The sequence below is a fragment of the Poecilia latipinna genome, unplaced genomic scaffold (assembly GCF_001443285.1).
Source record: "Poecilia latipinna isolate Pla-1442-1.1 unplaced genomic scaffold, P_latipinna-1.0 Scaffold323, whole genome shotgun sequence".
NCBI lineage: Eukaryota > Metazoa > Chordata > Actinopteri > Cyprinodontiformes > Poeciliidae > Poecilia > Poecilia latipinna.
The window spans coordinates 333,090-360,437 of record NW_015112939.1 but is presented as its reverse complement, the minus strand read 5'-3'; the positions used below and the strand labels follow the sequence as shown (position 1 = coordinate 360,437).

Sequence of the window (27,348 nt, the reverse complement as noted above, 5' to 3'; positions counted from 1 at the left end):
CAGGTTGCTCAAACATAGACTATTAACAGTTAACAGTAGCTTCAGTACACAAAAGTTGTATTATTCATTAAAAGCTATGACATCGTCATTGGTTTTCACGTACACTTATGCAACATTTTTCAGATTTGTAAGAAATATACAGTTTGGAAACTTTCCATTGGAAAGTTATGCTTGGATGAAATGCAGCTGGGTTTTATACGTTTTAAATTATAATAAGTCTTTTGTTTAGATTTTGCAAGAAAAGTTTCACATTTACCTCACAAAAATTACTTCACGATCCTCCAAGCATTTTTGGCGTATGTTGATATTTTTTCGATTTATAAAAAAAAACACAAAACAAATGAGGATTTAGAGCATATGAGCTTGAAGTTTTCAAAAAACTTGGGAATTCAGTACAATTTACAAAAGAGGAGCACGGAATGCCTTTATGTTGTCTTTCCACTGCAGCAAACTTCAAAAACAGTAGTCTACTACTAGATTAGTCTGCTTGCTGACCAATTCCACTGTCTGCTCTTCAAACTCATAATAAAAAGCCAATTATTGAGTCAAGTTCATGGCTATTTTTAATCTCTCATATCCACAAACGTGTGCAATAACTAAATTAGGAAAATCCTTCAAAATTTCAGAATTTCAGCACATTTTGCAGTCATTAGGTGTGAATGTTAGCATTGGAATGCTAATATTGGCATTTTGACGAGTAATAAGCGTGCTCTGTCCACTCAGGGCGCAGTGCACTAACGTCAATTTAGTGAAGAGTTTAGTGTTAAACTGTACATAATAAGCCTGTTGCATGTTACTAATTTCCACTGCAATACAAAGTGGATGAAATTCCAGTTTGAGCATTTAAAACTTATTGCTAAATGTTGAACTCTCACTCTGAAGTGGATAGTAATTTGAACGAGTGAACAATTCAGACACACCTTTAGTAAGAAAAGATAGCTGACTGACCTCTGTCATTTGACCGACCGATCGGATTAAAATATCAGTTCAATGAAGCAACTATGAGGTAATTACGTGGAAGTTACTGTCTTTGATGATAAGTTTAGAAAGGATCTTAAACAATTCTTCCTTCCACCCGGTGAGGCTTCACAAAATTTACAGTACGTGTAAATGACGACCAGTTCGAGTCTAGTGCTGGAACAAGTGAGATAAGAAAAGAGGAGAAACTGGGACACAAAGTATGGCTACGTTGCTGTACAGTTCTTTATATTATCACTTTTTCATGTTGAGATTAAAACAAAAATAAGAAACAAATTCACAGAAGACTCAAGTGATATAGAGCAATGGGTCTCTGGTTATAACAAGACCGCAGTTGCCTGATTTCTGTACACCTCTATATACATTATCATCATCCCGTTTGTGTCAAATTTAAAGTCACCCTCTTTAAAACTATTCCAAGTCTTTTTTTTTTCCTTTTTCAAGTTTTGCTATTATTTTAATAGGTAAAATGACTTCAGAGCCCAAGTGTCATCCTTTGGCTGTTAATTGGCACTCCACCTTTATTTCTCATGGGCCGTTGCTCGTCTCTGACTGAATGATGCAGCTGCTCCAGGTGTCAAGCCTTGGCCTCCAACATCTCGAGGAATAGTTTGTGCATGGGAACTTTGCCCTGCATTTTAATGCTGTAGAAGTGCTGAACAGCCTTTGTGGCGGTTTGACGGAGCAGAGGCAGGGTCATCAGCAGCTTGCCTGCCCGTCGGGGGTCCTCTGGGTGCTGGGATCCCTCGTAGTCCTGCAGAGCCTCATGGAGAGAGTCTTGGAGCCTTTGGACGGCTTCGACGCTCTCTATGTGCATGGAGTCTGGAGCAAGAGGAGGGGCGTGGAGAGAAAAGATGAAGAAAGAGGTACATGTGATGCGAGGAAGAGACTAAACTTCATTAGAACATTTATAGCAGCAGAATATTTGGGGGTTTAATTTCTTGAAATGTGCAACGTTAAAGTTTCACTACAGTTCTGTAACTAAAGAAATCGTAAATGTAATTTTATAATATTGTGCTTCTTGTGTTTTGTCATATTTTAAAGCTGTCCTGTACACTAAAACACCAACTTTAACCTTCCACACGTTTAGCTACTTGATCACACTTTTTAAAAATGCCAGTCATGACAAAATCTGATTTTTGTAATGACTTCAAATCTGGTCAAAATAACATCTTCTCTATAAATTGCATCATATAATCTTCCAGATATAGATGATTTTAAGACCTTACTATGCTGCTTAGATTAAAAGCTCTTTGGATGACTAAAAATATTTCAAAGTCTCCTTCAAATGGCTATTTGATTACCCTTTAACTAAAGAGACAGAAGTCAGCTTAGCCTGTTAATTTGGATTTGAAATTCCTTTGGTCTCAGATCCAAAGTGAGGAATAATCAAATCATAAAACAACCCAGGGCAACCTCCCCCCACCAAAAAACAAAACAAAACAGTAAATCTCTTTGCAGCCTTGAGAGAGAGAGTTAGGTGCCAGTAGGAAGCAGAAACACTTGTTGTTTTGGGGGAAGTAAACAGCCTCTTTCTACCCAAAGTTATTCACTTTTACTATAGTGCTAACTCTTGTGCTCTCTCATGTTCTGGTTCTGGCAAAGGAAATCCCGACATTCTTTGAATTCCTAAGAAAAATACTTCTAGGTGTAAAAGCAAAGGTACATCGCAAAAATACTCTTCATACACAGAGAGAACGGTAGACTTTTGCAATACACTTTAGACTTTTAATTAACTTAGACAATAATTTGAAAGTGTATTTCCTATTCCAATTTCTTTCCTCTTTACCATGTAACAGTCTGTAAAATTACTTAGTGTCTGTCTAACCCCGTTTCCTTTTACTTAATCAAATCATTAGGAAGTACACCTTGTGTGAATACTAATAATATATAGTTCTAAGCTGAATAAAATTGCAATAAATATACAAGACCTATTCCTTTCTTCTTCAAAATATATGACAAACCTGCTCCCTAATTAGGAAAGAGGTTGAGACTGATCAGATTTTGATACATTAATATAAATTAGCGTAGCCCCTCATTGCTACAAAGCTATTTAAAAATGGATTCAGTGACAATAAAGTATGTTTTTGTCGTGTGCAACGGAACACAAATATGCAGCTGCGCCTACCTGTTTTGCAGCTGGTTTTACATTCCACAGCTTGTAAATGCAGACATGCAATTTTGGAGAGAGCTTTTCTCTTGTTAGTAGTTAATGATGCTCCTTAAATAAATGCCTGTGCGTGGCCGAGGCTCAGGGGAGAGAGACGTGCACCGCAGGTCGGAATAAATATACAGTGGTAAAGGAGAAAGATTCATTTCTTTTTGGTAGCACGCAGTACGGTGTACATCCCCCCATTTTGCTAATGAATTCAGATGGCTGCATTACAAGGATATCGTTCATCTGAATGATGGTGGCAGATGGCCTTCATTTCCATAAGAAAGAGCAGTTGGCCCCCTTATATATAGGCTCTAAAATAAAACCAGTTGAGACTTTTTTTTTTAAATTCCTCTCTATGTATAACTCTAGACGATGGAATAAAAAAAAAAAAGCATAGTCGTCCTTAAAAAGGACGAGCTGACGCAGGGTTTTAGTAGACAAGCGTAGTATGTCGGGTCTAGCCTATTTGCCTATCCATAGACAGAAAAAACAGTTTTCCTCAGTGTCATATCATCTCAAAAGTGAAGCCGAACATGTCTGCTAGATGACGAGTGAGGGAATTGGATCGGCTATGTGTCATGAATTTAGGGAGTGAAGTTAAGACCGTGTATAAACATGTAAATGAGGAAGAAAAAAGGGAAAGTACAAGGCTAATTATGTTCCTAACTGACTGATTAAGTCTCTTTTACCAGTCGCCTTCTGTGTAAATTGCATTTCTATCTTGGGAAATTAACTAGGCTATGTGGACCGCACATGTGTTCCAGCAGTCTTTGTTTGAAACCTTCATGTTAATACTGATCTGATCCTGATTTGGCGGCATGGTAAGATGTGTGTGTCTGTGAAGCTATTGAAAATGTGTTCAAATGTGTTTATATGTGGAGTTATTTAAGGCGGTACCGGCCGGCATGCAAAACTAACTTTGAAGAAACAATTTCCGTGTAATCCGTCAGCAGCCTGGCGTCAATCTTGTCGATACTTTGCTAATTACAAAATCAATGGCCATGAATTTCCACAGCTGTCACACCCTCCGGACCAGCGAAGCCGAAGCTCCGCGGGACTTTGTTCAAACGAGCCAAAGTTGCCCTATTGCCCTCACTGAGCCTCCCGCTCAACCCCAGGTCTTTCCTCTCCCACACTTCTCCCTTACGTTTCCAATCCCTGCCTTTCCAGCCCCCCTCTTTTGCTCCCGTGGAGTGTTTGCAATCAGATGAGCAAAGCTCTGGGCTCAGCATCTTTTTTCATTTTTCAGTCAGGCAGGAGAAAAGACTCCTAACAGCCATTGATTAGTGGGGGACAGGCCCAGCCTCATGAAAAGCAAACTGTCGATACGGGCGCAGCATCTTCACATTGGAACAAACGAGGCCCGTCGCTCCCCGACGCTCATTCCACTCCACTTAACACATTTTATTGACAGCCCCTGTTTTTCTAATGAAATGCTAAATATATCTCCCTCGGCTGAGCCGCGCTGGCAGCCACTGTGATGGAGATGGAGGGAATGAGAGCGCGTCGACAGTCACAAAATGAACATGAAGCTGCACATGCACACTTGCGATAAATGGGGGAAAAAAATCTCTGACCTTTACTCTTATCAGGGAGCTGTTATCTTGAAACTTGAAACTGATGGCTTCACGAGAAATACATCAGGTCTTGACATTTTTTTTTTTTTTTGCTGAAATTCTTTGTTTAATTAAATGCCAACATTCTTAATTTGTTTTAGATCTCATCTGTGGATTCAAGACCTCTAATGTAGAGATGAACGAAGAATCTTATGAACTCAAATAGTTTCTAGAATTATATTTTATTGAATTTAATTATTTTCCAGGCTTAGATTTTGTGGCCATCATTTGTCATGGACAAATGTAAAATGAATAAAACCAATTGAACTTTTTAACATTTTTAAATGTTGTAGTCACAAATGTGAATGTATATCTGAATGCAACTAAATCAGTGTCTTAATAAGCTTATGTGGCAAAAAAATCTATTTCCAGCTTAGAGCAAAGTCTAGAGCCCCTGCCATGAAGAGGTTTGGCAAGACAAACAAAAGATTTAGCAAAATATTATGAAACAGTTTAAAATAATGATGAAAAAAAAAAAAACTCCACAAAAGCTGATTTTAAAATTAAAACAAACTTTTTAAGTCTACTTTTCTACCAGTGGCAAACAATTAGCATTGGCACCAAAAGATGAGCAGAGTGCAAGACTTTGTGCAACTTTTTTGTTTGTTTGTACTATTTTATTTTGTCTGTCTTATAAAATGCACTTATATGTTTTTTCTTTGGTTGCATTGTAGTTTTGTGTGATTTGTGTGAAAACCTAATCACCTTTCTCTACATTTAATTTGCAATAAGTCCCTTTAGGGCTAAAGAGATTGAACCTTACCAGAGTTGGCAAGCGCGATAGCTTTGAGTGTGACAAACTCCTCCTTCTCCATGCGCAGCTTCTTGTAGCGTCGCACCAGCGGCAGGATGGCGACGTGAAGATCCAGCAGGCCCGAGATCCTCGCCTGCTCCTCGTCTACCACATAGTCCTCTGCATATACAATCTCGTCCTCGCAGGGGAGCGAGCGAAACACAATGCTCAGCACCAGGATCTCCATCCAGGCGCTCTGCAGGAGACTCATTTGATCTGCCAGGGACAGTGTAGAAAAACCTATTGGAAAAAAAAAAAAAAAAAAAAGATTTGTAACACTTATGTTTTCTTTCCAGGCTTGTAAAATCAGGTTTTAGCCAAACTTGAAACCTCTGTACGTTTTATGGACTATAATCACTGTACAATCCCCAGAGGAGAACGACTTGAAACAGGCCGATTGCTATATGTGTTGGCTTAAGGGTGGAATATAAATCTGTCAAATGTAAAGGCCTTTGAAACGTGAGCCAGAACTATTCAGCCATCATCAGCCAGACCTTTAGTGCATAAGGACGGGAGAGGCGATAAGTCAGAGCAAACTCTCCTGCAAAGAACCGTAAAGCAGAGAGGACGTTATAGTTTCCAATAACGACCAAATCACTGGTCCAAAAGAGAAGGAGTTTTGTGGTTTGTGTCACCACCGCTACATACAGGGGGATCTTAATAAATTACAATATCACCAAAAAGTACATGTGTTTCAATAATTCCAGTCAAAAAGTGACAATTATAAAAGTAATTATTATTGTGTACACTGAATCAAAACCTTGAATGACGTTTCTCAGAAAGTTTAAATAACATAAAACAAGTAATAATAATAATAATAATAATAATAAAAAAGGTTATTACAAAAATGTTCAGTCAGTAGCTCAAAGTCTCCCTCGAAAAAGAGATTTTATATCAAGGGAATTATTGGTAAAATAATGGTTAAAATTTAAATGTAAAACATATCAAAATGCTAGTAAAGGAAATGTTAAAAAGAGTGTGACAATGAAACTACTCAGGGATATTAATAATTATTATAGAGGAAATGTAAATATGCTAACATGGAATAGAAAAGTTTTCCCCATTTTCCCCATTTCCCTAGGCTAACACTGTTGGTGTTAGCCTAGTTGCCATAACCGCTCAAAAGGTGAGATGCACTAAACTGCGGAAACACAAAATGCATTCAGGTGAATTTGTTGAACTTGAATTAACTGGCTTAGAAACAAATTTAGTCATTAACTTCATAATTTATACAGAGCTTATAACAATTATTAGAGACGGGTTAGTCCTCGCAGTAAACCATAATAAAACAATCCTTTGTTCACTAAGTGTTCGACCTTCTGAACTCAAAGCGGCGATTCAGGCCGACGTCGAGGTCGACCCGTCAACTCTCTCCTCCGGCTTTCACGCTCACCTCGTCGCAAGGGCAGACAGACAGACAGACGGACAGACAGCTGAAAAGGCTCCCGGAGTCACAATGCCATTCACCATACTTGATGGAAAATAGGGAAGTGATTACAGGCCATTGAAGCAACAACGCTGCTTACCTAAATCTGAACTGGTATGGATCAGAGTCCGTCAGGCTGACTAAAAAGAGGCCCTCCCAACGGCTCTTATCAAGCAAATAGAGGGACGATGGAAAGAGGCAGAATGAGGTGGAGAGAAAAGAGTGCTGGGGGTGCCATTGATTAGTAGATTGTAATCAGTCCACCAAATGCGAAAGGGCCATCGATCCAAGCCTCAGATCTGACAAACAGACAGCTGATGGAGGACATCCGGTACATGTCTTAGCGGGGGGAGGGGGAACTACAGTGTCTTGCAAAAGTACTGCTTAACTACTTTACATTGTGCCGTATTACAACCACAAACTTTGCGGTATTTCGTTATGATTTCTCGTGCTACGTATGGAATTGTGTAAAACATGAAAAGGAAGGAAAATTGTACATTAATTTCACATTTTTGTCCTAAAAGAAAAGGTTCATCTCGATCCCCGAAGCTCTAGCTTCGTGGAACTACATTTTGCTGCAGTTACAGCTGTAAGTCATCTGAGGGAGATGGATTCTTCTTTGTTAGCTTGACGCAGAACATCTCTGGATATCAAGTTTCCAAACCAGGCATTTGACTAGGCCACTCAAACGCATTATACACTATTTATCTAAAACATTCCACTGTATCTGTAGATGGGCGTCTGGTTTTTGTCCTGACCCTTCGCCTCAGCCTCAAGCCTTATCCAGCTTTTAACATTCCCCCCAGACGGATGCTGCCGCCACCGTGCTTTTTGCTGGACATGTAGTGCTTTCGAGGTGAGGTAAAGTGCTTTGCATGTAGGCCACAAAACGTTAGATTTCCACTTAACTGATCGGAGCATCCTCTTCCACGCATCTGCTGTGTCCTCTACATGGTTTCAGTGATTAGTACTCTCTTCTCCTGATTTGTTAGTTTAGGTGCTCGGCCATCTCTTAGAAGGATTGGGACTTACAAGTCTCAGTTAATGGATTTTATTCAGCAATCTCAGGGTAAAATGGAGCTGAACAAAGATCCATGTGAAAACAAAAGAGAAATTATGCTTTTCTTTTACAAGTAAAGATTTTTTTGTATAAATATGTACGTATTAATTTAGAGTTTTGAGTCGATGGTTTGCTTTGAAAAATTAATTCCACCGATTTCTAGTTTATTTAAGCAAGGTGGGATGAAATTTGACACATACAAAATGTAAAAAAAACAACAACAAAAAAAACTAAACTTTGAGAAAGTAATGCATGTGACTCTTTCAGTGTCTAGCGATTCAATTTGATTCTGATTTCCAGGGTCACATTCAGAAACAATTTTCAAGTCAAAGTCGATTTTTGATTCAGAAGCCAATTTTTTTTTTTTTTCATACTGCTTAAAGATTCTGTTTAAATTATGACTGAGAAAAGGAAAAGACAGTGTAAAGAAATTTAAAACAATTCTATAAGGTTCTGTATTAGATTGCATCAGTTTATATTAAAGCATCAAATTTTGTAACCTACATTACCAGTTTAAGAATAGCTTAGTTGCCTAGCTTGTTCATAATAAAAAAAAAAAAAAAAAAACATATAAAAGAATTATTCACCATTTAAATTTACAAAAAATTGAGCAGAGTAAAATACATTTTTGGGTATTTTGAATCGATCCAGAGTTCCCGGGACTAGGATTTTTTTCCCCTCTACTTAAAAATTGTCAACAATCTCTGCCATCACCAAAACCTTCTGAAGAGAGCCGACTCTCTTTTCAGCAATCTTTTCATTTTCTCCATCATTCCTCACCGTTCATTGTATGCAGTCAATTTACCAAAGACACGGAAAGACTTCCTGACTCCGTTTGGGTCACCCTGGAGCTTCAGGTGTGGGCAGAGTTAAGTGTTGCTGTGGTGGGTGAATCCCCTGATGAAATATCAATATTCCAAGCTACTGATTTACTGCCGTTTGACTAAACATGACACAATATTGAGCAAACAGGGAAATGTCAATGTCCCTGCATGTGTCTGCACTCTCGCTGTGTGATGGCAGAGGCAAGAAGGAAGTTGGTTTTTTTTTATGTTTGACAACGCAGCAGAGGGAGGGGAAAGGCTTGGTTTTATATGTTTTTGGGTAAATTGTTGTCATTTTTTTAAAAAAAAAAAAACAAAAAAAAAAAACTGCATTGATAAAAAGATGCTCAGTGTACACTCAGCAAAAAACAAAAACAAAAAAAAAAGAATTAGATAGTGAATCTATTAGGAAAAAGAAAAATGTAAAGGGCATGTTTACGCTGGAGTTACCAGATACTTCCTAAAAAAATATGCATTCTGCGGCTATAAATGCACCTCAAAATGAAATCTTTCTCAAATGACAGAGAGCCACAGAGAGATCGATGGTTTGGTCTGCTTCACGCTGGGATTGGGAGACCTAGACAGGCTGCACTGCAGACACTTTCTGCTGCGCAACGCTCCAGGAAAAACAACAGAGGTATCCTGGTTCAGTCAGCAAGCATTTCTCAGGATCCACAAAATCGTTTTGAGCTTACCATGCACCATAAAAGGCCCCTACAAGATTTCGTACAACCGTGCAAGGCATTTATTTTGAAATAGTCCAATACATTTTTTTCATGTCACCCAAAACATATTTGGATATGTTCTCACTGAATAGGTGTGATTCTCAAACCTATGAGTTTTGTTTTTTGCGCTTTAGGGAACAATACTGCAGGACACATTCAGAGCCGTGATCACAGACTCAATGACGTCTGAGAAAACATTTTGTTTAAACAAACTTGTACATTTGAAGAAGCGTGTTTTCCGTGTGCAACAAAAGCTGGAGCCTACAGAAAAATGCTTGGCATCAAAGCCGAGCAGCAGATTTACAGTTCAAAACGAAAAGGAAACTTCAAAAAGCCCACAGATCTCTCCCTGAGTAATCAGAGCAGAGCTGAATCAGCTCTTATCCCTCTCTTTGTGGGAAATGTTTTAGTCGAGCAAAAAAATAGTTTCAGGACTTCTAGGCTATTTTTAAGTCAGAATTTCAGACTCTCTTCGACTCTAATTTATATACTTGTCCTTTAATTCAGTTCTCAAGTATTAACATTCAATTTTACGGTTAAGTTATGGTGTTTAACTTCAAAGTGGTTGGCTTTAATTTTGGAACCAGGAAAAATCTGAAACTGAAAAGACGGATCGATAGGTCACTGATTACAACTATTAAAAAAAAGCAAAAAACAATCGCTACTTGTTAATAGACTATATACGTTGACTGGCTATTTTCACAGTTTTATGGCTTATCAATTTGCAAATTGCATACTTTTGATTAACAGTCAACTCAAATGGTGACAGCAGGCATTTGGCCTCAAACCTGAAGTTTTGTTCGGCATATTCACTCCAACATAAATCTCCATAAAACCACAGCATTGTGAAATCTGCCGGCTGCAAAGTGCCACGTATACTTTCTAAAGTACGACAAGAATCCTGAACGTGCCAGAAGCAAGTGTTTGTAGAAAAGAAAAGGGCTCTGACGAGGTGGCAGCACAGTCCAAGTACAGATCAGATAAGAAATTGAAACCCTATTCAGCACGGTGAAGAGAGTGAGTGGTTGGCAGCGAAGCTTGAAGCTGTCATTGAGAGCTGGGTCTAAAACAGACAGCAGTTCACTCTCTATTCATTTAGCATCATTACAGGCCTCCTAAGAGCCCTAATGGGCCTAATAAAAAGACAGAGGTAATAATGAGACTAGAGGGCTCTATATGAGCGAAGAAGAGCGGGAGGAGGGGGAAGAGTCAGGGGAACTGGAGAACAAGGAAGTCTGGCTGCGTGTGTGTGTGTGTGTGTGTAGGTGTGTGTGTGCATGTGTGTGTGTGTGTGTGTGTGTGTGTGTGTGAGGGCTGACATAGGGGGGAAAGTGTTTGGAGGAAGACCAAGCAGAGAAAAAAAACAAGAGGACTAGGAAAGTGATGGTTTGCATTGAGTGAGGTCTTATAGCATCAGGCTTTAGCATACATTTAGAATTGTTTTGCACATGTACACAGCAATGTCTGGCAAATCAGCAGTCCCCTCCAGATTCCAGGTCGTAACATCTCTATTATCATTAATCTGGGGGCATGTCTAGAGGCGACCGAGCAACAACAGTGAGCCGCTGTGTTAAAAAAATCAAAACCTTCTCACATAAAATCATTTTAATATAATCTGTAAACTAAGTTGTTAGCTGCAAAATATGCATAAAAAAAATAAAAATCAGAGTTGCATGTTTCTCCCTCAGTTCTCTGTATCTGAATGTTGAAGGACTTCCACATTAATGGAGCAATCTGCACTAATGACTCTTATTACCTCATCGTTAGGGCCATTTGCTCAGTGAGCTATGAGTGTAATGGTAGACGTGGACTGTTAAACTGTAGGGACCCCTTTTTGTCTTAATTATTACTTGGTGACATTCTGACCTGGTGGCCCTGGGTAAAGTGTCCCCAGAGGGCCACGTGCCCCTTTAATATCGCTGTCAGTTCTGGATTTAGATGGTCGCAGCATAAAAGATCAATAACTCTACACAGGTAATGTAACACAGAGCATCTCTCAAAAGCTTTATGCCAAACCCATGAATAAACCTGGAAATGTATTTTTAGATTTGGTGGTGGTGGTGGTCATTATTCGCAGAAAACAGCAAATTGGTTAAGAGAAGGGGGGGAGAATATGTATCGAAGGTCCCAAGTGGCACCCAAGTATCCTCCATAGGCTCTGGTGCTGCTCCACGTGCCACCAATACATCTGAAATTTTAAACTAATACCAGCAATGTCAGCGATACATTGTTGTTGGTCTGTTAAGTGAGGTCGTAAGGGAAAGTTTTCTTCAGGGTTGCTTCATAATTCTCTTTCTTTGTCTTTCCTACTTTCCTATGCTTGTGCAACATCTGCATGGGAAACAATATTTTGAAGGTGCCATTGTTCTTTTCTGGCAATCTGTAAATGCAAAACAGAGGTGCAAATGCAGCATGAGTGTGTGTTTATGCCAAAGCAGCGAGGGTTACGAAATGAGCCATGTGGCAAAACTATGAGTGACAACTAGGTACAACCCAAAGTTCCCGGGAAAACAAACACTGAACTGCAGAATTATTTATATCAATTGAACTTTTCTCACATTTTGTCATGATACAACCAACAAAATGTATTTATGGTTTACAAATAAACGCCTGAAAAGTGTGGCATGCTTTTATATTTAGTCTGGAAGTGAACATGAGTACAACCGCTTTCCTTCACTCAACTAATGAATATCACAACCACAACAGTTGTTGTGATAGTGAATTATAGTATTAACGAGTGGAGCATGAACGCACTTTTATTTTGAAAACCCAAATCGCCCGGTTGCTTGTGTCAGCATCAGTCAAAATGAAGAATGCAGTATGTGACGGAAAGTGGATTCTGTTGTGGTCTAATTGTATGTTTTAAATTTACTTTGCTTCCTTGCAGAAATTAGATTCAATATTCCAAAAAGTAAACTGAATTAAAATTTAGGCAAGTAAAGACTGATGTTGCATTTTATTTTTGCTGTTTTGGCAAATTTTAGGTCTTACTTGATTATTTTCTTATTTTAAAAACCCAATACAAAGAGTAACTTTTTTTTTATAACAGAACAGGTTTTTTATATTATTTTTTTTGGATTTGCCATGAAAACTTTTTAAACAATGCTCCAAATAAACTCACAATCAGAAGTTTATAGTCATTTTAGTCCAAGTCATTTCCGTCAGGTGAGCATCGGCCAACAATGTAAAATGTTGTTTGAAATGCGGTGAAGACTTTGCACCCAGGCACCGGTATCACATAATTACTCAGTGGCAGCAGTGAAAGCTTGTGTCACCACTTAGCTAAAAAATTATGTTCTTGCTTAAAGTGTCCAACATAAATCTAATGACAAAACGACAATTAGGGGAAACCCTGAACAGAAGGAGCATCTGGTCAACATTTTATTTATTACATCACCCACAAGAGGTATGTCTCTATCACCTTTACACAAATAAAGAGTTTTGCCTTTTTTATGTGAAAGGGGCAGTGTTATGTAATTTTTTTTTATTTTTAGCTTAGTTATCATGCTATAATTTTCTTCCCTCATGAAAAATATACCTGGAGTGTTGCCTTGATTCTTTCCTGTCTACTGCCATCACCATCTACAATAACTCTTCAATTAAATGAGTTACAGCAACATTTAATTTGCCTGTGGGATCAATAAAGTATTTTTGAATTCGAATAGTTCTGAAAAGCATTGCAACATTCAGACAGAAACATTGGGGAAGTGTCTTGGCATTTTGCAACAAGATCAGTTATGCGTACAAAATGTATTTTCATTGGGATTTCAGTTTCATCTTTTGTGGTTCCAAGTTATCACATTAGATAGTTTTGTTTATTAGGAGTCAATTTCTTGGGGTTTTAATGTACACATTTTGTGATGTAAGCCTGTAATCATATCATAATAATTGTTTAGTAACGGAGATCGAGGCACATATTTTCAATTTAAACAAAAAACATGAAAGTATCACTTGCTTTTATAAAATGATGAGTACATTAAAAGCAAAGCTGAATTACTCATTTCTAACCTGCTCTTAAAAAACTCTTCTTCAAATTGTCGGTTTTAAATGAAAAAAAAAAGGGGGGAAAACAGAAAACCCCAAATTTGCATAACATGTCTTATTTAAGAATTAGTCAGCAAGCAGAAAGAGGGCCTCCAAATAAATCAATTCCTCCACAGGCTCTGTGTGGTGTCCTTAAGTAAGTAAGAGGATTGCTTTCTTTAAGTGTGGGATTGAAATGGAATACATTGACATGGGGCGGATCCCGGCCCCCAGACTTCCCCACCACACCCAGTCAAATCAAAGGTTTCAGCTGCTTTTTATTGATTAGATTTTAGAATATGGGACTGGCTTCTCCCTGAGGTGCAGATGAGTAGCAGATGTTAATTATCCTGTGTCTGTGAGTGGGTAGGTGGTGGGGGGGTAAACTACCTTAGTGATCTCACACCCAAAGGTTGCAACAGAAACCTACACTACTCCTCTTCTTTCATCCTCTAGATTTGAATATAGATTTTTTTCAATTGGTTTGCAGCAAATCTATGCCACGTCTTGTGGTACACTCTATTTGAAATCGGGAAGAGTACGATCCAAACAACATCCCTTCTCACCTGGGATATGTTTGGCCCAGCCGATTATGACCACAAGCTCGCGGTCAGCCAGGTCGCACAGGGTGGTCAAGGCCTTGATGTCGCCGTCAGGCATAGTCGGGTCCGGCATGGCATAGATCTTCTCCGGCTCCACCACCAAGAGATGTGAAACAATCTTTGTCACTGAGAGAAAAAAAAAAAAAACAGGGACGTGTTCATTTGAACTCATTCGGGCTGGATTATAAATCGAAACAAGAATTAGATTGGTGGTTGAAGACTTACTTCACAATCTTAATACTTACAGGGCTTTTTGGCTGGGGGAGGGAGGGTGAGGCCGAGGTAGGATCCATTCTCAGCATCCAACCTCCGTTTATACTTCTGTCTCCCGCCTCTCACCCGGTCCAGGCGTACGCCTGCATAACAGAAAGTAAAAATCCCATTTCAGTAAGCCGAAGTCAAGCAAAACAAGGTAAAAATTTTGAGTTTTACACCTGTTGGTATGATAAAGTGCTACATTTTACTGATTTATGCCTGCTCCAGTTTAGCTTGATTCAATATTTTCAAACTATGAACTATAAATAGAATAGAATAGACTTTATTGATCCGTAGACGGGGGGAAATCAGGCGTAACAATAGCATCAGAAATATAGGATCACACGAAAATGTCCAGAAGTGTTAAAAACATCAAATGATAACACTTTGTTCCAAGCCCAGAAATGATCTTTAAATTTCTGCCATTACGTTCCTTTGGTTTAAAGTTTTCAAAATGGGAGAACGTGTCGAGTGACTCAAGTTTCCTTATAGCACAAAGAGATAACCAGCACCAGATTGTTTGAAAAGCCAGTTCTTTTGACGTCTGAAGAAGACTTGTCCTTTGGAGGTTTCAGCATACACTTGTGACACGTCAAGGATTATCTCCAAAGCCGTCACAAAGGACAAAAGGCTCAATGCACCTTACGTGCTGAATTTACAATCTCGCATTAAAACTTGTTTGAGCACTGAGGGAGAGCAAACAGATTTTACATGGTCAAGCAGAATTGAGTCGTGTGAGATTTCCCAGCGTCGCACATAAATTCCTTTGATTCCCCTGGAAACAAAAGAATCCGATTAGGATGGTCTTTCAATTTCCTGACACCGACTATCCACTAACCTAATTACCCGGTGTGCCCGAAGGGAGCTCATTCTTCCCAGCAAACACAGTGAGATCATTTTATGCCTGGCAGATTGAAGCTAAATCGAGAGCCCCTCTCCTAACACAGCTTTCCATTTGTACGCCTTAAAGTAATCAATAAGGCTTGCAAATAGACTTCTTGTTCTTTGAACACATGTGGATGTGGTTTTAATTAGTCAGTTAGGCAGCCAGGAGCAGGGTTTGCAGTAGTTGGAGCCTTAGCTGCTGTTTTTAACATTTGCTTTGAGTTAGGGATGATTAACGACGCACAATGTTTAACATTATTTCCACAGTTCATCCCTTTTTGGGGATAGATAGAGAATATAGATATTTCAAATCAGATTCCTTATTAACTCCACATATTTGCATGTGTAAGAAATGTTTATCTCTTCCATCCATCCATGAACTGTCAATACCAGCTTCTCCATCTGGGGGTCATGGAGGGGCTGGTACCTATTTTATTTGGGCAGGTTATATGCACATCAGGTCGTAGTGAGTCATATAAAGGCATACAGACATCTTCTTCAAAGACGACATAAATGTAAAACCTCAATAATTTTATACAAATACACTTTTTTTTCTTTCTAGCTGTGCTCCTGTACAATTTTTACTAGCCTGATTTTCTGGGGGCTCCAATGATGTACACGTCCCTTTTAACTAAATAAACCTCAACTTTTACAGACTGTGTAAGATCAGTGTGATATTTAACAGGTATAAGCTATAAATGTATGACACAGAGGTAGGCTGCTGCTTAGTTTGAGTTGCGTTTAAATACACACACACACACACACACACACACACACACACACACACACACACACACACACTGGTTTCCCCACTGCGAGCTGCAACAAACGACAAGTGACCAAGCAGCCAGGGTTTGAATTCCAGGATCCACAGGGTCTGTTTGAACTGGAGTGTTCAACTGGCCCATAATTAATAGATGCTGACAAGAATTAAGAGCTTAGTGCCATCAATGTTCCAGTTTACAGCTCTGCTGAAAACTGCAGAGACGTGAGGCTGCAGGACACAGAGAAAGAAATGCAAAATAAAAAAAATAATAAAAAGGTATGGACAATGCAGAAGAGTGTGTGTGGGGAGAGAATGAAACAGAGCAGGTTCCTGTTTTTAGCTGAACGTATCAACTTTTTGCAAGATCTTTATTGTTTTTCACTCTCACTCCTTCCCCCCTCGTCTGGCTCTACCTCTCAGCATCAGGTGTACATCTCCACCCTGATAAGGCTGCCGATGTCTGAACCGCCCTGTATTGGGTTATCCCCTCCTACGATGTGATAAGGAGCAGTACTGGGAATCTAACTACAAGACAGCCGAGAGCAGAAGGCATGAGGGGGATCATTGTCAGCACCCCATTCTACACTTCACAACCTACTTCAATACCAGCTTTATTGCTGCAGGACAATAAGTGTCCAGATTTTTTAAAATAATATAAAACGTGTGTGTGTGTGTGTAGCCTCGGAACGATTAGTCCGTGAAACAGCAACAACGGTGGACAGTATGTCCTGATTGTGATTGTTTTTACATGTGTGCAGAAAGATGATGAGGTGTTTTTATATCTCAGCAGTCATTACAGTTACCTGACCCCAGCTTCCCTTTCCCATTCACGATCTTTATTGACTCACAGAAGCTACAAGTAAGTCACAAAGTCAGGACCTTCTTTCTGCAAGGCAACAGTGCTACCAACCATCCCACCATGCAGCCAAATTAGATAATGTTTTTATAATAATTACAATGACAAGAGAAAGTTGTTCTATTTTTCCCCAAGGTTATTAAACTGTAAAGCCTCATGCCTGCACTGGTCATCTGCGCAACTACTTCTAAAATTTATTCAGAAAAATTCTCCAATTTTATATTAAAACTGAAAACCAATATATTTAAACCAGCGTCGACATTAATTTTGTTTTTATGCAAACAGGACTCTGCGGAGAGCAGATCCCGTCACACACATGTGCATGTGGCCCATTTAGCGAAGAGTGTGCGCGTCCACGCTGCCAAACCAACATGCGTGCATATGTGTGTGAATGAGTGTGTGGGTCTCACGCGACTATTTTCAGCTCCTCACCTGTCAGCAGCGCTTCTTTCTGGAGAATGTGTCAGAACTGGCTGACTGGCTAGCGCTGCCAAAGGGAGATTAGGAGCTCCCTATTTTAGCTGGGGAAAAAATCAGACGGATGCACCGCAACACCCCCGCCCTCTCCTCCTCCTGAACACACACTCGCCCCCAGCTAAGCACACAGGCCTTGCCCTTTCAGCACAACTGCTGAAGGGCGGGTGTGCTAGCCTGGGAAGAGTTACAGTACGAGCATTGGATGGATTGTGTTTGATTGCTGGGTGGGCTGAAGAACTGCGGTGGAATTTAAGGGGATGGTTGGTGCCCCCACCTGCTCCAGTCCCTTACAGGCCAGAGTTGTTCTCCCACAACTGTGAACACTGGCATCATGTTCAATACTTCCACCAGAACCACAAATCCGCCTGTAATCGACAACATGTGAGAAGCTGGGTTGATTCGGGACCCTCGGTGTGCTGAGTTCGAGGTGACGACACGGACTGTTGTGTGGGCAGCAGAGGAGCAGAAAGCAAGGCGGGGTGCTGGCAGGAAGCGTGTAACTCAGGGTCTGGTTCCGTGTCGCCTGTCAGGGGTGATATACATTTGACATGTGTGTAAATGAATGCATGTTTGGAGTGTGAGAGGGTTGTAAAGAGGTCAGCGCTTCACCAAATCCCACACCCCCTTTCTCTTCAGAAGAACACGTGTTAGCATCCGTGTCTGATCTATCACCTGCCAGACAGTGAGGACAGGCCAGCGGAGAGTCTCTGGGTGGCCGCTGACTCTCAGCTGGGTTATACCAGAGACCCTGACAGCCTAAAAGCAAAAACGGGGCTCAGAACGTGTGAAAATCGGACTAGCAGAGGGTCAAAGGGTTGTTCGGTCCCTAAACCTTGAATAACGAAAGGAAATACTAAGCCTGTAAAGACAGACTTTGGGTATATCTTTATTTTGATGATGTAACCTTAGTGTATAGATTGGTTTCCGATCTAAGCCCATTGATTGGGAAGGGACCTGACAGTCTGTGATATTGGATATGGCTTCACTAATCTTTTGTGTATGTGGCTGGAGGAAAATAAGGCTGTAACATTACTCCGGTAGCCACGTTCGGTCAGGAAAAGATGGCTGATCCCTATCTGTGGTCGGAGCGAGAGCGAGACAGCGGTGTGGGTTGCCAAAATAGTCTGGCAGCTTGTGTTCATCCACCGCATTACAGCAGTGTCAGAAAATCTCTACAAAAACACCCAACTATGACTAAAACATCCGGCTCTAATTTCAAAAGAGCAGCGGCTTAAGTGTCCTTTATTCACACTGTTAAAGACTTTCATTCACACCAGAAATTCAGCAGGGCTGCAGCCTTGTTTTCTTCTGTTTCAACATGTTAATGCGTCAACATTATCGGATGACGGCTAAAGACACAACTAGACGTTGCCACAGCATGAAAAAAAAAATAAAAATACAAAAAATAATTTCTACAATCTGCAGAAATAACAATAGAAGTAAAATCACACAAATTCAAAACAGCAATAGCAAGCTATGACTTTACCTTTACGCTACACAGTAACACTAAAGAGTATTAGCGCTTCTATTAGCAGCGTGCGGCGACTCCTGGCGCTGGGTACTGACACCATACCTTCTGGAAGCTGTAATTACTTTAAGGTTTTTCCATTGAACTTGTGACCTTTTTATCAGCTGCAGCTCCTAAAGAGGCACCTGCAGCTACCGCTCAGCCAGCAGGGATTTTATAACACAGACCAATACAAAGTCTCTAATTAGAAGTTTAAGGAAAATAATGCATGGTGAAAACTGTGGCATGTTTAACATATTCAGCTTATTTGGTAACTCTGGAGGAGCTGCTGCTAGCCACAGCTCATGAACAACAGTACAACTCTACAAATCCAGCCTTCATAGAAGATGCAGATGAAAGAAAGAAACAAAATATTCTACCAAAGTTTACCAAAACAAATGAAGCAAACTTATGAAAGAAGAGACAAAAATTTCACTTTTTGTTCTACATTCCAAAAATATGTTGAAAAACTAATATTGCACATTCCTCTGATCACACAGTCCTCACGTAATTGTGTGGCAGTATAATCGTATGGGAAGGCTTTCTGTTTCAGAGACAGGGAAGCTTTTCGGAGTTTATTACTGGAGCAAAATACCTGTTGAAACTGAGGAGGAAGCAGGACTGGAACGCTAAACATGCAGCCAGAGCTTTAATGTTATTCTAAAACATATTCATGTATTAGAATGGCTCAATTTAAAATCTTGGCCTAAATCCAATGAGAAATCTGAGGCAGCAGATTTTCGCAGATGCTGTCTGTCAAACCTAGCTGAGCTTGGGCTATTTTTACAAAAACAAATGAGCAAAAGTTTTAGTTTTTAGCTGTGAATGACTGTGACATGTGAACAAACGGACAAAAGAACGAACAAACGAATGAATATACATCATTAATCCCCAAGGGATTAAAAAAATTCCAGGGGGTTCTACCAAATATTAACTTAGTTGGTTAAATAAAAATGCATGTCACACTTTTCAGATTTTTATTTGTAAGAAATATTTGAAACAGTCTATAATTTTCTTTTCACTTCCAAATAGAACAAATAGTTCAGATACTTTTGCAAGACACTCTATGTCCTTTTATCCTGGACTGATTTATGACTGACCAATATTTACCAATCCTGTACACAGGTTTTCACAGTGGTCCTGAACTAACACTGAACACCAAACTCATCTGAAACCAGCAAACAGTGTTAAGACTTAGTCCACTGGTTTGTGGCAGGTGTCAAAATGAAGAGGGCTTTTTTTTTTTTTCCTTTCTTCAACCTGCTACTAATGCTGAAGCGCCCAAGCAGCTGGTGCTTTATGATGAAGGTTGGCAGAGGGCACATTATCAAGAAATATCGGACCCTTTTAAAACAACTGACCGCACTGCGCCCCAATGTTTGGCGCTACTGCGCTCTAGCTACTAAAGAGACAACCGAGACGTGGCAATTAGTTGAAGTTTGCAAGAAATCATAATTTCGTCATAATTCTTATTTTTTCACTGTTGCTTGTTCTTAGCAGTGTGTTTGAATATTGCTTACATTCATACATATTGATATATGTTTACACACATTTATCTTAGCAGTACCAAAAAGACATAGGGCATGGCCAATAACTGAAACCCTAAATGTGTTTTTCAACTCCTCACATATTAACTTATGAAAACCAAACTTCTCTTTCTCAAAGACTATCTGAGTCCAACATCCAAAAGCTCTCTCAAGTCTACAAAGAGTCAAAGCCACGGTAAAATTAAAGTCAATTTGTCATTTAATTAAACACATAAAAATCTGAAAAGTGTGGCATCTACCAGCTCTACAAGTCCAGTACAATCGCCTCCTTCGTGAGTCGCCGAGTGAATAGAGCATGCCTGTGTTTAAAATAATCTCATAATAAAAGCAGCTGCTCTGAAGACATCATGAAGACCAGCATTCATCTGAAAAGCTGCCAGGAGCTCCATGCTAACTCTGGAAGAGAAGCAAAGTTCATCAACCCAGGTGGGAGTGTCTGTTGACAGAACTCTAATGCTTGTTCACTCTACAAATCTAGGAGAGGGTTGATGCTTACCATCCAGCACAACAATGATCCTGAAAATACAAAGCTACAATGAAATGGTTAAGAATATAACGTCTACAAATTTGCTGTTAAACAAAATCACTCTAACTCAGATATAATGAGCTGAGCAAATGTGTGCAAATGTGCAAGGTTGTAGGTATAATTGCACAAAATATTGACCTATCAGGGTTAACTGCTACTTTATTTTAGTCGCTTCAATAAACTCCCTTTAAAATACACTGAAGTTTGTGAAAACCTGTTACTTGTTATGAACACTTTCTGCAAAATGCCGCTCTCAGAGCCGCACTGTGGCGCCCGGGGTTTTTTCTCAGACTTTAATATGGTATGTTCAAGTATAAAAAATATGGCCTGATGATGAAAACCTCAGAGATAAAACTCAGGTAAAAATGCAGTTTAAAGCTGCAGCACAATGAATGTTACAGATGCAGCAGCAGCAAGACGCCTTCATGGAAATGAATCAAGAGTCAGACATGAGTACAGTCTTGCATTATAATGGCAGCTACTGGCCTCAAACATGAGACATGCCTTGTGTGCCCAGAACATAGCAAAACAGAGAGAGTGAGGGTATAATTTTAGGAAATATATAGCTGTTAGTGAGGCTTTAAATCCAATTCTTAAAACGCAGTTTTTTGATTTTTATGAATCGTGTATCATTCAATTAATTGTGATAATAATTAAACTGAATTGAAAAGTTAGGCATTTTTTCAACATTGTTGTATAAATATGTTTACTTGTATTATATTAAAAAATATGTATTAGTTTATATTATTCTGTAAAAAGAGAGCACAAACAATATTATGCATTCTTACTTCACATATGAAAATATCCTATTTTCATGCTGGAATTTTAACACATGACAGTTCATTCGGAAATGTAAAAGGAAGCCAATGCTAAACCTTTTATATTTAAATTTCGCCATATAAAAACATATATTTTTTTAGCGTTAATGCATAAATACTTATGTAGCTGAGTTTTTTTCAGGTTAACACAGAAATAAATAAAAAAAAAAAAAAGGAAAGAAAGAAAAGAAAATCTATCGGCTAGATTTTCCTCCAGTACTCCCAGAGGTCTCTCACCGGAGGAAAAACAACACGTGCAGGAAGTGAGGCGGCATGTTCGGAAAGCATTTAGCGGATCAATACGGCAGAAGCAGGAGAGGGGAAGCAAGGCAGACTCAGACGGAGCAGGAGAGGGAGAGACACCCAGAGCCCAGGGGAGAGGAGAAGTCCCCGGGGGAACGCTCTGTGCGCTTTTCAAGAGTACTGTTACACATTTCACTCAGGCTCGGTAAGAACATCCAACTCAGCAGCATTTCCAAACTGTCTGTGTTAAGCACACAGAGGCTCATCGGTGCGGGGAGAGCTAAGTAAGTAAGTGGTGGGGGATCTCCACACTGTCTTCTAAAGGCCAAAACATCTGTGCATAAAAGAGTCGTCTTCCATCTGGTCTGGTTGGTCCGTACGCCTAAGCTAAATTTACTTATGATCTTAAGAAGAATGAAATAATACACGTTCAGTTCTTCTGATGAAACTTTAAATAGAGACAAAAAAGTTTTAGTTTTTGCTTGATTTTCCAAAGTGCCTAGAAAAATCATTCAAAACTTTTTTTCAGTATCGGTCGCTATTTGTCAAGCAAGTACTCCAACGTGTATTATTTCATATTATTTATCGAGAAATGAAATAAGTACGCCATCTTGCAGAATTACTTTGTAGAAACAGCTTGACAGAATTTTCTTTCTAATTATTTTCTGCAAAATAGCTCATGACGATTAAACTGGACGGAGAGTAAACATGAGCACGTCACAGATTATTGATGAATTTTTGATCTGGCCTTTGACTTGGCCATTTTAACTCATGACAATATGCAGCAATCAAAGTGACCCAATTGCAGTCCTGCTGGAAGTTCCCTAGTCTTTCCCAACCTCTCAGAGGTTTTCTTCCAGGATTGCTCTGCATTTACCTCTGTCCGTCTCCACATGTGTTGCCCTCTTTGGTCTTTGTTTGTTCACTATTGTTCTCTAACTAACCTCTGAGGCCTTCATTGAACAGCTGAGAGTAAATTTCATACAAATTGGATTAAGAATTAGAGTGCTTTAATGGTAATTGTTTGTACTCAAATTAATTTAGAATCATTTGAGTAAGGGGGACTGACAACTTTTACAATTCATACTTTTCATGTTTTCATTTGTAAAAAAATAAAATAAAAAATCCACTTCTCAATTTATCCACTTTCTTGTGGATAATTACTAGAATTTTTTCACCTAAAATGCTAGTAAAATAAATCAATTGTTATTATAAGACAAGTTTTGAAATATGGAGCGATTATGATGCCTTTTGCAAAGCACTACATTGAAAAGGAAACCAGAAGCAAAAAAGTAAATAAGATTATCATGATGTTGCTGAAAGGAATGTTTGCACCAGATGTTGAAATTGTCTTCCTGATAACTGTTGTCTACAGAGCATTCAGTGATTAAATTAGGCAAACAAAATCGCACCAGTGAAGAGAATATGGTTGAAAAGTGAGTAATCAGACTCACCTTCCTTCAACATGCCAACTTTAAGACATTTCATGAAACGGCAGGCCTGGCAGGACTTTCGTCTCCTCTTGGTAATCTCACACTCATTGGTTGCCGGACAGCTGTACTCGATGTTTCCTGTTGAAGAAAAGGTAGATCAGTTCCCACAAACCTTAGAAATAATAATAATAATAATAATAATAATAATAATAATAATAAAACATACTTTAAGACAACATATAGAATATATGAATGAAAACAACAAACCCAAACTGACCCCATGTGGCATCTTTGTAGATGAAGAGGGTTTTAGAGGCATTTGCTTACAAACCAGTTCGGCTTCAGCATGATTCAAAAACACAATTAGCTTCTATAATGCAGGAGTTCTTTTCTAAAATATTTTCCCCCTTATATAGAGAATGAATGGACCAAGCAGCTGGACTAGCTAAGGATCCTGTATCATATAACAAGGCTAAATCTATTATTCAAGTCTGTCTTGATGGGTCTTGGCTCACTATGAATATATCTTCTGTGCAATTTAATCAGTCTGATCCAAAACAGTCATTACTGAATTTGCTGCAGTCAATTTTTCTTTTTCTTTTTTTTTCTGAATTAATATGTACATAAAAGCTGATATAACTCCCTAGAATCCTACGACTCCAGAGTCCATGACTGGAAGCCCAGAGATGTATCAATGCTACCTAAATACAGCAAACCAGGTGTGGGTTGCAAATCTGCCAGAACCACATACAACCAGCACTACAGCCCCCCGCTCTAAAAAACTCACACAACCCCCCGTCGGTCAAGGAGAAGGTGCCAACATTTGTCAGAATCCTTGGCATAGATGGTGCCGGCGGGGTCACGAGCACAGCGCGGGGTCCAGGGAGCCACGCCAGGATGTTGGCAGGGACTGCTGCTGGATTTAGGCTAGGTGAAGTCTAATAAACCAAGAGGCTTTAGCAAAATGGGGAAAATCCTCTTCACTCCAGCACTCATGTGAACAAACACATGCTGCTCAGTGTCTATATAGTGGCATCTATTCTCTGCATCTGTTCGGAAACTGATTCGGAAACATATTTCTAGAGTTGCTTTTATCAGATGCGAAAGTTGAAGGCGGATTTTTCCAGCATTGCATACTAGTCATGAACCACAAAACAGCAGGATTCAGATCAGTCAACCAACAATGTAAACTGCCTAGGTAATGTAATTTCCCAGGATAGTGTGAGACACCATCAAAACAACTTAAATATGCCACGGAAGACCCAGAATAAACGGTCAGTCTATCACAAACATACAATTAACATTAAAACCACTTTAAAAACATCCCAGACACACTTATCTATAGAAGTAACATAGTTTGAAGGTTTTGCAGTGGAAGTGTAAAGATGCCGGTGCCATCATAAGATAACAGCAGGGACACAATCTTTTCAGGACAGAAACCAGGAGCTGCACAAGCCTACTGACGATCACAATTAATTCTAGATTAATGCAAGGTAATAAGGGATTGACAAGTTCTAATAAAGTTTTGTTAAAATTCCTTTAAAACCTGATAATCATCACTCACTTCACTATGCCATCACTGAAAATGTGATCTTTGACAACCGATTCTTCTGATCTATGTATGCATTTCACCAGATAATGAATATTTGTATTTAGAACAAGTTAACGGTCGTAAAAGTATAGTAAAAGCAGACTCCAAGCAAGAGCTTTTTAATACATGTTTTCCCTATTCTGTTTGGCAAAGTGTTTTACAAGGAAATTTATTTAATCACAAATGGAACAAAAAAAGTTTTCAGCACAAATAATCCCAGACTTTTGTTTAAAAATTACTGTTAATCATTGAGAGAGCTAAAAAAGCACTTTTTTCCAAAATTACTTAGACTGCTTTCTGCTGCAGGTAAGATACTGGATAGTAATAGATGCCCCACAGAACCCCATTTTAAAAAAAAAAATCTGACATCTGATATTTAAATTTTGCGTGTAAACTAATTTTTTTTTACGACAAAGACATTTTGTCATATGTTAATGTGTTTTTTTTAAACATTAAATTAAAATATAGTCTTGTTTTTATTATCATTATCATTTAAAACACATAATTCCTGAAAATGAGAGCATCTCAATAAGCGAGTTTTACTTCAATGAATTAAGCTAAGATAAGGCAAAAAGAGAAAACACTCTGTTATTTTTTTCCTCATGTAGTATTAAAATAACCTTGTTTGCGCATGTCTGTGTGTGTGCGTGTGTTTGTGTGTGGTGAAGGTGGGTTGTTGGACTTAAATTGCCTATGTCTAAAAGCTCACTGTCGGCATACCCTCTTAGTTAATCAGGTCTTGTGTCCACCTTTATTTCTCAAAGGACATTTCAACCACTCTAATATCCTTCCTTAACCTCTCTTATTTTCCCCCTAAATGTTGATATATTATTATGCCATGCTATTATCTACGCGCCAATCTCCACTCAAGCTGGACCTCTCCTTGTTCTCCTCCTTTACTGGGGCCGGGACCCCCCTCCCTGATTACCATTCCATTAAAGTGGCTTCTCCTTTCTGTGAATGACCACGTCCCCACCGTCCCTTGTCCCTTTGCGTTTATTTAGAGGACTCCTCGATGCAGACCCTCCACTGTCTCCCATCTCTGTTATTGCCACTGCAACACGTGCTTGAGCTTCTAATTGACCCCCGTCTCCTTTTCCCCTTGCTTATGGGCTACGGGGGAGGGAGGTCCGAGGACAAAGAAGAGACGTGCACCTCTATTCTCCTTTCTTGACTTTTCTTCCAATGAAATGCCTGGCTCTTAATTACAGTCACCCAACACTGATTGTTATTGACTGAAACTCCCGTGGCTCAGGACGAATGACGGACAGATTAAGCTCGGTACTAGGCTGTCCTCCGCGAAGGAGAGCAAGCGGAAGGAAAAAGGAGAAAAAGGACAGTAGAAAGACGGTCTTTACTATACTGACTTGTTCCACCTAAATCATGTTCATAATGATTCTTTTTACAGTACACTTAAAATGATTGCAACTGAACGTTGAATTAAACAGTTCAACTTAGTCTAGACATCTGCAATTTCTCGAGTTTCGGTGCATACACAAATTAGTCTCGTAACTTAAACTAAGGTTTAAGAAACATGTGCACAGTTGAAAATGCATGTATTTTGACCTGAATGTTGAATTTTCTCTTCATAAGAAGACTCCTAAACTTTGTTCAAGTTTTAAAATAATTTCAGTTTATTCCTGAGTTAACACACTGCTGTTTATATATATTTGTTTTCTTTTAATTCTGAAAGCACTGAATCTCTTTCATGATTTTGACCATTTCTCATTTTCTGCAAATACAAAATTTTTGCTTGGAATTTCAGACATGTTGTCAGTAGTTCAAAGAATAAAAGAGCAAGGTTCATTTTACTCAAACATATACCTGCAAAACGTAAAATCAGACAAAATGAGAAACAGGATTCTTCCTGTTAAAGGGAAGTTTTCCTTTCCACCTTCCCAACACGCAACAGGATTTATGCTGCAACAAACTGTCTACTGTCGCTTTTTCCCCAACTTCACTTATAAAACTAATGCAAGACGATTTTTTTTATAACACCTTTAATTTGAAATGAGGACATTTCATTTAAAGAGGGGGAAGTATGTAATTTGATTTATTTTTCCTTTTCAATTAATTAGGTTACATACAGCTATTTATTTAAGTTGATCTATAACTAGAAATTGTGCTGTGCCTTTAAGAGGAGCTGTTTCCTTCTTCTTCGTTGTTTTTTTTTTTTTTTTTTTTTTTTTGGGGGGCCCCGGGCGGTTTCTTTTGGGGTAAAATAGAGGGTGAATAAATG

At 39.1% G+C, this 27,348-nt stretch overlaps 1 protein-coding gene across 1 annotated transcript in view; it reads right to left on the bottom strand.

Annotated features, from left to right (window-relative positions):
- Positions 1 to 1,188: 1,188 nt before the first annotated feature.
- The window catches only part of LOC106949082 (steroid hormone receptor ERR2-like), a 42,819-nt gene continuing 16,659 nt past the window's right edge, over positions 1,189 to 27,348 (bottom strand). Inside the window, exons 3-7 of the mRNA XM_015035100.1 lie at positions 23,540 to 23,656; positions 14,451 to 14,561; positions 14,170 to 14,331; positions 5,516 to 5,785; positions 1,189 to 1,800 (exon numbers count right to left, since the gene is read on the bottom strand). Of these exons, the coding sequence (XP_014890586.1) occupies positions 1,556 to 1,800; positions 5,516 to 5,785; positions 14,170 to 14,331; positions 14,451 to 14,561; positions 23,540 to 23,656 (905 nt within the window). The 3' untranslated portion in view covers positions 1,189 to 1,555. The remainder of the gene's footprint in view (positions 1,801 to 5,515; positions 5,786 to 14,169; positions 14,332 to 14,450; positions 14,562 to 23,539; positions 23,657 to 27,348) is intronic.